At 43.8% G+C, this 13,592-nt stretch overlaps 1 protein-coding gene across 5 annotated transcripts; it reads left to right on the plus strand.

The window, feature by feature from the left end:
* The first annotated feature begins 5,505 nt into the window (after positions 1–5,505).
* On the plus strand, positions 5,506–13,392 carry AKIP1 (A-kinase interacting protein 1). Of its 5 annotated transcripts, none has more exons than XM_059931076.1 (6): positions 5,508–5,960; positions 6,440–6,520; positions 8,850–8,954; positions 10,283–10,354; positions 11,419–11,512; positions 13,166–13,255. In XM_059931076.1, exons 1-5 carry the CDS (start codon positions 5,577–5,579, stop codon positions 11,503–11,505), a joined length of 729 nt encoding a protein of 242 aa, XP_059787059.1. In that variant the 5' UTR covers positions 5,508–5,576; the 3' UTR covers positions 11,506–11,512; positions 13,166–13,255. The 5 variants fall into 5 exon arrangements, with proteins under 5 accessions (XP_059787058.1, XP_059787059.1, XP_059787061.1 ...); XM_059931078.1 differs by lacking the exon at positions 11,419–11,512 and adding an exon at positions 11,734–11,788 and having other exon boundaries at positions 5,510–5,960; positions 13,166–13,252; XM_059931079.1 differs by lacking the exon at positions 11,419–11,512 and having other exon boundaries at positions 5,511–5,960; positions 13,166–13,392.
* The last annotated feature ends 200 nt before the right edge of the window (positions 13,393–13,592 follow it).

Genomic DNA, 13,592 nt, shown 5'->3' on the forward strand with positions numbered 1-13,592 from the left:
TTTTTTAGAAATTCACGTTCTTTTATTTATTTATTTATGACTGTGTTGAGTCTTCGTTTCTGTGCGAGGGCTTTCTCTAGTTGCAGCAAGTGGGGACCACTCTTCATCGCGGTGCGCGGGCCTCTCACCATCGCGGCCTCTCTTGTTGCGGAGCACAGGCTCCAGACGCGCAGGCTCAGTAATTGTGGCTCACGGGCCCAGTTGCTCCGCGGCATGTGGGATCTTCCCAGACCAGGGCTCGAACCCGTGTCCCCTGCATTGGCAGGCAGATTCTCAACCACTGCGCCACCAGGGAAGCCCTAAAAATAAGAACTCTTGCAACTCAATTTTTTAAAAAAGACAATTTAAAAATGGAGCAGATTTGAATAGACATTTCATGAAAGAAGAAATAGGAATGGCTAATAACCGCAAGAAAACATGTTCAACATCATTAGCCATTAAGGAAATGCAAATTAAAATCACAATGAGATACTACTTCACACCCATTAGAATGACTATAATCAAAAAGACAATAACAGGGACTACCCTGGTGGTCCAGTGGTTAAGAATCTGCCTTCCAAAGCAAGGAACACGGGTTCAATCCCTGGTTGGGGAACAAAGATCCCACATGCCGTGGGGCAACTAAGCCCACGCGCCGCAACTACTGAGCCCACGCACCGCAACTACTGAGCCCATGCATTCTGGAGCCCACGCATCACAACTAGAGAGCCCACACGCCGCAACTACTGAGGCTGCACGCCACAAGTAGAGAGCCTGCGAGCCACAACTACTGAACCACGTACTGCAACGAGAGATTCCACGTGCCGCAACTAAGACCTGACGCAGACAAATTAACAACAACAAAAAAAAGACAATAACAAGCACTGAGGAGGATGTAGAAAAATTGGAACCTTCATACATTGCTTGTGGAAATGTAAAATGGCACAGCCACTCCGGAAAACAGTTTGGCAGTCTCTTAAAATGTTAAACATAAATTTACTGTATCACCCAGCAATTTAACTCCTAAGTATCTCCCCAAGAGAAATGAAAACCTGTATCCACACAAAGTCTTATACCCAATCTTTCATAGCAGCCTTATTCATAACAGCCCCAAGCCGGAAACAACTGGTAAATGGATAAACAAAATGTAGTATATTAATATAGCAATGCAATATTATTCACCCATAAAAAGGAATGAAGTACTGATACATGCTACAATATGGATGAACCTCAAAAACATCATGCTAAGTGAAAGAAGCCAGACAAAAAGGTCACATATTGTATGATTCATTTATAGGAACTGGACAGAAAAGGCAAATTTATAGAAATGGCAAGCAGAATAGTGTTCGCCTGGGTCTAGGGGTGGGAGCTAAGACTGACTGCATATGGTGGGCACTAGGGTTCTTTTTTAGGTCATGAAAATGTTCCAAGACTGGATTGTGATGATGATTGCATAATTCCATAAATTAACTAAAATGTACTGAATTGTATACTTCGATCAGGTGAATTTTATATGTAAATTATGCCTCAAAGTAGTTTTTAAAAAACTCTACATGGATTCCAACTATTTATATCTTCCAAAATTACTATTCCTTTAATCTCTGATAGTTTTTAAAATGACAAAACTTTTCACTAATCATTCCTGCTCTGCAACCAATTTTTTAACTTCCAGTCAATTTTTAACATTTTGTGAAAGCTAATTCTCAGAAGTTGGATTCATTTTCTTCAATCTATATAATTGAGATGACAATTTTGATGAGTTTCTTTCATTCCCCAATAACCCAATGAGTTGATGTAACCAGGCAAAATGAATGATCTAATGACTCACTCAGTCATGATCTAATGACTGTAATACTACTTTACAAAGCTATAATGATTCTAAAGCTCTCTAAGTCTGCTGAAGAAATAAAAATACCACCTGTCAGATAAAATGATTTATACATTCTTTGGTATGTGCAGCATAAATCATTGTCTAACTGGCATGACACCCACTTTTGCATCCTACGTTTTTAACCCTTTTTTGCCCCCTCCACATAGAGAAAAAGAATTTACACTGCTCTTCACTAGATTTGTTTTTTGTCCTCAAAAAGTCCCAAATACGGCATCAATCTCTTTCCTCAGATCTCAGGAATAGAGGCTTCCTCCAGTCATCTATTCCCCCAAACATAACCTAGGCAAATAACTTCTATGTGTTCTCTGCAATGAATTTACCCTTACGAAGAGAGAAATCATGGAAGACTTATACCAATGGTTTCTTTCTCCATCAATGATCAGGTACATTCCTGATTATATGCCCTCCCTCTATTTGTTGGTCCATTTCTAAGTCTCTACCAGTGGCTTTCAGGAGTACCTGGCTTGGGCTGTGTTTGATTCACAAGGGCCCTGATGGCAGGTCATGTTCCATCAGTTTTTTCCATCCAATCTTAAAAAAGAGAAAAAGGATTCTCTCAATCTGTGGCATACAGTACAAACGTTGAAATTATTTTTAAATATATATATATACGTATACATATTTATAAACATAAAGACAAACACAAAGATTTAATTTCATGTCAGTTTTCAGGCTTCAGTTTCATTCCAAGCAACTTCTTTCCCATATATTTCTAAATGTTAAATTCTGGGAAAATTAGGTACAACTGAATATTCATTGAATTCATTAAAGTGTATGTAGGTGGTTTTTTTTTTAAGAAGCCAATTCTTATCTGGCCTAAAAGGAATCTATTTAAATTAAAAATTCAATCAGTAAATTCAACAAATATCTATTGAACACCTACTGCTCAACAGTCCCTGGATACTTAGGGACAAATAAGGAACAGTTTCCACATTCAAGAAGTTTATAAGCTGATAGGAGAGAACGAACCAGAACTACATATAATTTAAATCAGATTGGGATAAGTACCACAATATTAAAAAAAAAAAAAAAAAGCCACAAAAACATAGGTTGTACCTGGGAATCATGGAAGATTTCAAAAAGTTCCCTTGACAAAAAGATAATGCTTCAACTGGAATGGAATTGGGAGTGAAGAGTAGTAATAGAATCCTGGGGAAGAGAGTCAAGTGGGGTGCAGTATAGATGTAGTCTCAGATGAGTGAGGGCATATTGGGAGACAAGGCTGAAGTCTGATGAAGATAATAATACTAGCTAATATTTATTGAGCATTTACTATGTGCCAAGTACTATTTAAAGCACTTTACGTATATTAACTTATTTGATCCTCACAACTACCCTATGAGGAATGTACTGTTATTATTCCCATTTTATAGATGGCAAAACTGAGGTATAGAACAGTTAAGTAGTCTGCTCATGGTTACACAGACACAGATAACAGTTATGGAGCCAGGATCTTGAAATCCATAAATAATAAAAGAAGAACAAATTCTATCTCACCCCTAACTACATTCATTATAAGAGCAATTAACAGGCATCTTAACTACCCCTTCCCCCATTAACTCCTAGGCCATCCTTCAAGGCCCAGCTCAAATGTTTCCTTCCTACAAAACCTTTCTTGATCCCCCAGCTGAACAACATATATTTCTCCTCTAAGCTTCGTAGCACTTATCTGGATCAATCTTACAGCAAACATGTTGCTTATGAACAAAATCTTAATATTTCATTCCTAGCATTACAGATTTTATGTGCATCAGTCCCTCTTTTAAGTTCTCCTTTATACTTTGTATTCTCCATCACTCCTAGGACAGTACCTGGCACGTAATGGTAGCTATATCTATGGAGCACTTATTTTTGGCAAGGCATTGTGCTGAGTATTTTACAGGAATTCTCTCACAAAATCCTTACAGCAACCCTATTCACGCATTCAGTCGCTATTTTCAGTCCCTTCTGTGGCAGATAAAATAATAGATGCTGGGCTTCCCTGGTGGCGCAGTGGTTAAGAATCTGCCTGCCAATGCAGGGGACACGGGTTCGAGCCCTGGTCTGGGAAGATCCCACATGCCGCGGAGCAACTAAGCCCGTGAGCCACAACTACTGAGCCTGCGCGTCTGGAACCTGTGCTCCGCAACGGGAGAGGCCGCGACAGAAAGAGGCCCGCGCACCGCGATGAAGAGTGGCCCCCGCTCGCCGCAACTGGAGAAAGCCCTCGCGCAGAAACGAAGACACAACACAGCCAAAAAAATAAATATAAATTAATTAATTAATTAAAGAAACGTTTAAAAAAAAAATACTAGATGCCTCTTAAACTCAGTAAACAAGGCAGATATGGTCCATGTCCTCAAGAAGCTCACAGTCTATGGAGATTGGTACTATTGGTATCCTCTAGAATAGAGATGAGGAAAAGTGAGGCTCAAAGAAGTTAATTTGTTTGCCCAGAATCACACAGCAAAAAAGTGGCAGAGTCTGAATTCAAACTCAGCTCTCCAGACTGGATATTTGGGACCCTGTGCATACAACCACTATGTTCTAGAGGAGGCACCTGATAAACACTTACTGAAGGAAAAGTTTTAGAAAACTCCTACAATGAAAACTATCCCGAGGATAATGAAGACTTCCATTCAATTCCGCTGAGAGGAAAGCAGGAAATGAGCAACAGTGCAGATGGAGGTTGTAGTAGTATCCTCATACACACCTGATAGCTCAGAACTGCTCATCAAGCCATCTGCTGAGGAGACCTGCTCAGCACTGAGGATTTCCTCGTGTCCCTTAAAGTGGTCTCTCCTGAGCAACAAGGCTTCGCTGCGCGCCAGGATGGTGTAGCGAAGTCACTAATTCACAATGAGACCCTGTATCTCCTACCAGACAACCGGTGGCGTGGAATGGAAGGTAAAGACGCACGACTCCTTATTTAAACGTGGGGCAACTATTCTTGAAAGGTGAACCCCCGCCCCCGAGAGAAGCGGCCTCCAAAAAAAAGCGTGAGTCTATACTTCTCACCGGAGGAGTGAGGAAGCAACCACGAGGGGATTACGAGAGACCCTACTCACAACGCAGGCACCCCTGGCCCTGTGGGCCGGACATCCCACAGCCCACAGCCTGCTGGCCAGACAGACTCCCTTCTCCAAACGCCACTGTGGCAGCCGCACTGTTTGGCCTATCCTAGTCATCTCCCCAAACAAAAGAGGTTTTACAGTAGCGATATCCTAAAATATAGACCAGGCATTAATAGGCGCCTGGAGGCACGCGTCTTACTCCCCACAATTTCTTAGCCCAACAGACCACCTGACTTTACAACAGGTTCTCCGCATTAAGCGGCGGAGACGACCTCTAAGGGCCAGCTCCTGGCCCAGGGGCTCCTGCGACAGCGTGGACAGACAGCCTCAGCCACTGGGTCGACTCCGGCTCCCGCGACCCGCCAGCCGGCAGGCCCCGCCCCGCCCCCTACGCTCCGGCAGTTAGCCCGACAACCCGCTCACAGGAGCGGCGGCCGGGACACAGTAGGCTTGTTCTGTGAGGGCCGCGCTCTTCACCGCCCCCGCCACGCCCCTCGACCCCTCATCGCCAATGGCCTGCTGCGCCGGCGCAGGATGCTCCAGGCCCAGCCCCCCCTCGACGACCGGGCGCTGAGCGCATGCGCCTTGAGAGGCCGGCTGGGTGAGGGCTTCCTAGTGAGGGAGGGGGAGGCGGAAATGGAGGGGCTCCGCGCATGCCTTCGCCCCTGACACCGAGCCCGCTGGAGAGCGCGTTGGGCGGAGCCGGGGGCGGCGGTCGCCGGGGAGATCGAGGCCCTGGGTTCGACCCCGAGCTGGAGCGGGGTCCCGGAGGCCCGCTAACCCGCCGGTGTTTGTATGTGCCCTCGCAGGGAGACATGGAGAACTGTTTGGCGGCCGCGGCGCTGAACGGGGTGGACCGACGTTCCCTGCAACGCTCGGCTAGGCTGGGTCAAGAAGTGCTGGAGCGGGCCAAAAGGAGGGCGGTGGACTGGCATTCGGTGGAGCTTCCCACAGGCAGCGTGGGGGTCATTTCCCGGGAGCGGCCCTACAGAGAAAGAGGGCCGGCAGCCGGCCCCCATCGCCTTCTCCCAGGAGAGGTGAGGGCGCCAGTGCTGCGGGACCAGCCCATCCATTCGCTCAGCAGCGGCTTGCTGAGAACCAGGGCACGCCACACAGCAGCACCCGAGGGATCCTGTCCTTGGCGGAAGCTGTTAAGTATCAGGACAGTGAACCGGAAAGCCTTTTGAAAACTCTTGACATTTGACAGATTCCTATTGGCTAGCTTTAGGATACCGCTAGAGACCGCTAGTGCTCGGCCCTGGTTGGTTACTTTTTACAACAATTCTTACAGGCTATCATTTGATATTAGAGGAAAGCCAACAAACCTGTCTTTGTCCTGGAAAAATTGCATGTCTGTGTATTCCTTTTAGAGTTGGAATTCTTTCTCAGTAAAAGCCTTTTACTGACAAACTTGCAGAGGCCTTTCAAAAAGTAAAAGGGAAGGTATTCCCCAAATGACTTCCTTCTCCAGTAGGGAATACAGATCTCACCTGTGACTTGACGTTTATTCAAATAGAGAGAAGAAAGACACCCAACCCTCAGTGCTTCCTTCAGAACAATGGCTGAATTCATGGACTATACTTCAAGTCAGTGTGGGGTAAGTTGGTGTAAGCCAAAGTCATGCCCCTGATCTGCCTGCTGATGGATCATAAAGTGGATTTTTGTGGAATTTAGGGAGAATCTGGAGACTGCCTGTTCACCCTGCCCTGCCTTCGTGGGCAGGTTGTAATCAGCCAAGGATTTAAACCAGGTGATAAATCCAGGTTAGCATTCATTCAACAAATATTGAATGCCTAACTTTAACTGTTACGAGGATACAGCAATGCACAAGCCAGAAAAGATCTGCCCTCATTATTGTTTCGGAGGGCAGGGCTTATTTGCTGAATTCCAAAACAAGTCCGAATATTAGGGGTTTTTAAAACTTTGAACTGAAATTTTTTTTTTAAATCAGTAAGATCATTCTAAACTGGAACCGAGCCTCTCTGTTTTCAAAGCAAAAACTGAAACAAAATCCCTCCATTAGATCTTAATCTCTGTTCCAAGTCCCTGGTAAGGTAGTGTGCTTTTGTGTGTGTGTGTGTGTGGCCACACAGCATGTGGGATCCTAGTTCCCCAACCAACTTGCACCCCCTGCATTGGAAGCACGGAGTCTTAACCACTGGCCACCAGGGAAGTCCCCCTGGTAATGTAGTTTTTAAGTATGCCCCTTTGGGTCCATATCACTTGTTGGCCACAGAGGTGGTTATGTGGCACAGATGCAGTGCCCTCATCAGAGGTAGTGTGGCTTAATGGCAGGAGCAGCCTCCCAGGAATCAGACCTGTGTTCTGCCACTTCCTGGCTATAATGCCTTAGGCTAGTTAGTCTCTCTCAGCCTTACCTTCCCACATGGTAAAATGACGATGTTTCAAGTCCTTTCCAGCCCTTATAGTCTGCTTCTTTGGTTTCCACTGAGAGATGAACACCAGAAAATTGTCATAAACTGTAGCACAGGGGACTTATGTGAGATTTTTGGTCCCATTCATTGAAGTGAGTGAACAAAGGTTTTAAAGGCGCTCTTCTCAAAACCATACACTAAGGTCGTCTTTAAGTATTTTGAGGGAATGTTGAAGGCAGGCAGCCAACATTCAAGAAAATCACCTGCATGGAAGGTACTCTCTGTCTTCTAGGAATTAAAACAGACTCTGTGGTCTCTTCCAGCCTTAACATTTTATGATTCTTACGTGGTTGTAAGGGTGCTTGGTCTGCATGGCAGAAGGAAGAGAATACCTTGTTTCTGTCCTGCTTTTCAATTTCATAATGAATATTAAGATTCAAAAAATCTCTAATATTTCTACATCTTTTTTAAAATCCTTGTGACTCCAAGAATAGGATTCCAACCAGTGAGATATGGTTCAGAGAGTATTTTTATGTTCTTATTTTGTTAAATGGTTTTAGAAAAATCCATAACTTTGGCTCTACTGTTAAGTGATCAAGTTAAACACTTTGGTTCATGGTTCAGTAAAAGGAATAATATTTGTCTTTGGTTTGAGGTTTGGTAAATTGGTGTTCTTCATTTTGGTTTTCAGTTCATGCTCTAGTTCAAATCTCCATTAAGGAATGGAGGCTCAGAACCCCTCAGCTTTCTAGAAATAGAATTAAGAACAGTGTTCTGAGTTTGCTTTCAAAATTTTGAAGCATCCTCTAAATTACATCATTAGAGTCATGTCCTGACGTGCTTTCCGCAGCTTCTCATTCTTTTGGTCTCTTGCCTTAAACATTGTCCCCACCCTTTGTTCAAAACAAGCAGGCTTATGTTGTCCTCATCATTAGTCACAATCAGGGGCAAGTCTAAGGTTAACTTTGAGGGGGAGGAAGGAAGTAGACAAGAAAAAAACTGCATTCTCATCCTTTGGATTATTTTTGCTTAAATCGGAGGCTTCTCCCTCCCCTTCTTTGCATAGGGAGAATGGCTGCATAGCTGTTGGGTTTATGTTACATTTCCTGTTGTATTTCTAAATCTCAAGGAGATGCACCTCTCTCTTCTCTTCTCCTTGTCTGAGACTTAGTAAACACAGACCTGTTTGTCAGAACTTGTCATGAGAGGAGATGAAAGGGCTTGTGTATTTGACCTCGGGGTGAGGATGTTGTGAAAATTATTTAACCTGGCAGAGAGCATGGTCCTACCCAGCTTGAGTTGCCGGAGTTCTTGCCCTACAGAGGCAGCAGATGGCAGCAAAGTAAGGCCAAGTGCAGTTTCCTTCTCTGCAGCCACTTTACACGGGCTAAGATTTGTTATATGACTTCAGAGGCCTCTCAAGAGGGCAGGTAATTTACCTTTGCTCTCTTGCCTCCCTCCTTAACCATACTTTGCCCAAGTAACAAGGAGTTTTTTGAAAATTTGACCAATCTATTTGGTTACCCAACATCTTTCACATTACTTCTCTAGAAATATTATTCATCTGTGCCAGAGGAAGGAGGGGCAACCCACGTCTATCGTTATCACAGAGGGAAGTCGAAGCTGCACTTGTGCTCGGACACTGGGAATGGTCAGGTATGTATCCTCAGCTGTGCTGTGCTGTGCCCTCAGCTTCCCAAGATAGGAGGCCCTACATCTTGGAGCTCCTGCTGGATTGTATTATTGGATGCCTGGGTGACTCAGCATTACAGCGCTCAACGGAAATGTATCACCTCCCAGCCTTAGAGAACTTACAGCAATGAACATGAAATAGGAGTTTTTGTCCAAAATATGAGATTGATGCCATTGTCGGATCTTCAGTTGAACCTGCAGTCCTGGGCCAAGGGATTCGTGGACAGGCTTAACGAAAAGCGCTTCAAATATCCTCTTCTACATCTAGGGATATGAAAGAGATTTTTAATAATCACATATTTCACTCTAAGGTAGTGATAAGTATCATGTCTTTGGTAATTTTAAAAAAAGAAATGCAAGGAGGGGGTTTCTTTTAACAAAATGCTTTTCCTAAAGATAACAATTACAGGCCTCTCACTGCAGATTACCTGTATTTTACCACATGTCACTCTGGAAAGCCAAAGACTCTACTTGTTGAACTGATTCAACAGGAGTCCTTTGTTATTGTTTCTGGGGAGAGTAGGGGTTTTTTTGCTTTTGTTTTTCTTTTTAAGCTCCCCTGGTTGTACTCAAAGATAGCAAACTTAAGTTCAGAGTCTAATCCACAGGTTGGATTCCTGACTTCTCTGGCCTGTGAGTTTAGGGAAGGGATGGGAGGGTGGCTGCAGGGATGTGAGCCATTCTGTTTCCCTGGCCTGGGGTACAAGGGGTAGCACCAGAGCCTGGATCCTGGGCTTCCTCTGATGGCCTGGCCTAGGCCCTCTTAAGAGTGCTTGACCCTAAGGGAGTTACATGTGGGCAAGAGTCATTCGTATCCCTCCCATCCCTTCCTATAAAACGTAAATTGGTGCATCTAAGGGAAACTGACTTTCTCAGTTCAGCCCCTCCCACTGCTGGGAGAACCTTGGAAGAGAATTCTATTTTCTGAAAGCCTGTTAAATGTCAATCACTTTTGCACTTTAGATCTTCCTTACAGTGTAGTATCCCGAAGCTATGGACTAGGAAACCAAGGCTTAGAGAAATTAATCTGTCCCTCTCAGTAAATGACAGAGATAGGATTCAAACTCAGGTCTATCTGAGTCCAAAGCCCATGTAAGGATAAAAGGTAATCATGGTAAACATCTGACTAAAAATACTTCACAGAATTCACTAAAAGCCTTAAGAACTTAGGTGACAACTTGGAAAACACTGACAGAACAATTGTTAGTTCCTAATTAAGTAGGAAAAATTTTCTCTCTACCATCCAGAAGTCAAAGTTTGGGCCCTAATCAATGTTTCTACCTACTCTTCAGAGACAAGACACCCCCCTTGGTGTCGGAGGCATCCGTCAGGCATCAGAGTGTGCACTAGAGGCATCCCAGCCTGTGAGTACAGAGCTTCTAGGGTACTGGGCTCCACCACCACTGCAATTCCATGAACTGATCTGGTTACTATCGGGTTCTTTGTACTGGATCTATAGTATTTTTAAGTTGGAATATTTTTACCCTTGGGGACAGTGTACAACATTTTAGTTCAGTGTAAAATTATGTTTTCTTGGTATCCTTCCTTCACTTGAAATTTCAGGGATACTCTTTGTGCCTGAACTCATAGTTGCGGTTGGAAAGAATGCAAAGTATTCATATCTCCATTCCTACAGCTCAGCTGGGCTGGCACTGGGTCCTGTTGGAATTCCACCATCTGTTCAAGCAGCAGGAGGGGCCTGACCCTCCTGCTTACAAAGTGAAAACCATCGCTGAAATTCTGCAGCGTATACATTTGGTTAGATCAGGTTCCAAAACATTTGAAGAGATTTGTTCCTATTTTCCGCACATGTTTCTCTGTGAAAACATACAGTGATGTTTTTAGGATAAAATACTCATTAGTTCATGAACCCAGGGAATCTTTTGGAACTTGGAAGGGCTGGAATTCTGAGGAATGGAACTCTGGTGTGTTGCTGCAATAGTTTGCTTAATTTTTGTTTGTATACAGTGTGCTACTAGCCAGGATTCAGAATATACTAGAGTTAGTAGCAACTAAGACTATTCTGCTTTTAGTACAAGTTGTTAGGCTTAGATGCCTCCAATACTTACTGTATTTTGGTAATGCTAATCTTCCTGATGTTCACAGTGTTGGAATCACAGATGCCAATCTTGCCCCTTTTATGCAGACAATTGAAGCATCCTTGGCTTTCTGCAATTCTGATAAAGCTGTATTTTCTGAAACCTCCTTTTGTTTATTTTCATAGTTGATGACCAGTAAATAGTTGTGGCATTGTCATACACATTCACGTCAGTTAAATGATGATAAGCCTCCAATTTTGCAGTAACTGGGCATGAAAGGATATAGCATAAAGCAGCTTCGGAAAACCTTGGCTTCAAATCTATTTGCAAGATGGAAAGAGAGGAAGTTTCATAAAAGTATAAATATTATCATTTATTCCTCCTAGCAGAATTTACTGGCCAGTAGTTTGGTCCACCTGCCCCCCGCCCCCAGGGGTGATGTAGAAATGACAGCTTCTGCCTGTGGCTCCTTCTGAGCATTGAGTAAGCATTGTAGTGGTCTCCCAGTTGTGGGATAGGCGCTCTGGCTCTTAATTACAGGCTCTTTTCTGGTTTGTGACTTTGCTCTTTGGCCATTTGAGCTGAGACCCTTCCTCTGCCTGCACATCTGCCATGACCACTTCCCAGCCAGGCATGAAGTCTGTCCTTGGAGGATGGCTTGTGCTCAGCTCAGCTCTAAACATAAATCTTTCCATTAACTCCAGCTTCCAGTGTGTTGCAGTATCAATCTTCTTTGACTTACGTCCCGATAAACCCATTGTAAGTTGAAAATATCATAAATTGAAAGTGCATTTATTTTTTTATTTTTAAATTTTTATTTATTTATTTTTGGCTATGTTGGGTCTTCGTTGCTGCACGCGGGCTTTCTCTAGTTGCAGCGAGCGGGGGCTACTCTTTGTTGCGGTGTGTGGGCTTCTTATTGTGGTGGCTTCTCTTGTTGCAGAGCACGGGCTCTAGGCACACGGGCTCAGTAGTTGTGGCTCACGGGCTCTAGAGCGCAGGCTCAGTAGTTGTGGTGCACGGGCTTAGTTGCTCCGAGGCATGTGGGATCTTCCTGGACCAGGGATCGAACCCGTGTCCCCGACACTGGCAGCCGGATTCTTAACCACTGCGCCACCAGGGAAGTCTAAAAGTGCATTTAATACACCTAACCTACTGAACGTCATAGCTTAGCCTAGCCTACCTTAAACGTGCTCAGAACACTTACATACCCTGCAGTTGGGCAAAATCATCTGACACAAAACCTACTTTATAATAAAGTTTTGAATAGTTCAGGTATTGATAATGTATTGAATGCTGTACTGAAAGTGAAAAACAGACTGGTTGTATGGGTGCAGGATGGTTATAAGTGTATCAATTGTTTACCCTCGTGATCCTCGTGGCTGACTGGGAGATCGCTCACTGCCGCTGCCCAGTATCACGAGAGAGTATTGTGGTGCACATCGCCAGCCCGGGAAAAGATCAGAATTCAAAATTTGAAGTACGGTTTCTACTGAATGCATATCACTTTCACACTATCATAAAATCGAAAAACCATAAGTCTGACCATTGTAAGTCGGGGACCATCTGTATAGGAGAACCGGTCTCCAAGGGAGGGCTTTAGCCAGCCAGCTGACTTTCTGCATGACAAAGTGGAATCTACTCATAGTGTTCTCAGCTTTAGGAAATGTTTCATCCTCCTAATAATGAATTTAGCAAAGCACAGTTAAAAAGAATACTTCTCATTATCCCACAGCGCCTTGCCATTACTGCTGATCTGTGATAACAAGTGCCACTGCCTACTTTTGAGCCCCAAAGCAATCGTCATTAGCCTTTCCCTCTACCTGATTCTTAACCTTTCTACTCCAACCAGAGTGTTCCTTTTATGATCCTTCATGTTCCTATAACAATTTAGTGTTTTCACATACATGCTTATTTGTGAGCTAATTTTAGAAATAAGGAAACAAGCATAAGGAGAGGCTGAGACTGGCCTAAATGGCAGTCCTATTACGTTGCCAAGCCAAGCCTTGAAAGCAGAACCTCCATCTACCACGTTAGTACCTCACTCCATCACACACAGAGGGAGCCGGGTGGAGGTGCCCTGACGGCACTGGGACATAAAATCTCTAAACTGCTAATATCCACTTTTCCTTCCAGGCTGAGGACATCTCTAAGGACCTCTACATAGAAGTATATCCAGGGACCTATTCCGTCACTGTGGGTGTAAATGACTTGACCAAGAAGACTCACGTGGTAGCAGTTGATTCAGGACAAAGTGTGGACTTGGTCTTCCTCATATGATGTTGACCATCACAGACATCACCTTTTTTTTGTTTGTTTTTTAAGTATCAAGAAGAATAAAGTTACCATATGTCCTCTTAAAATTTACACATTAATCCTGCTTTTAATGCTGACTGACTGTAGAGGGTGAGCCTTCCTAGGAACTGGAGTTTGTCTCTTTCAGTGCCTATTTTAACCTGAAAGTCCCCTCACCCTCTTCTGCCTGAAGTAATAATGTAATGATGCTGTCTGAATAGTTTTTACTGCTTGCTTTCCAAGTAAAGGTTAATTATGATAATAAAGT

The sequence above is a fragment of the Balaenoptera ricei genome, chromosome 8, assembly GCF_028023285.1.
Source record: "Balaenoptera ricei isolate mBalRic1 chromosome 8, mBalRic1.hap2, whole genome shotgun sequence".
Taxonomy (NCBI): Eukaryota; Metazoa; Chordata; class Mammalia; order Artiodactyla; family Balaenopteridae; genus Balaenoptera; species Balaenoptera ricei.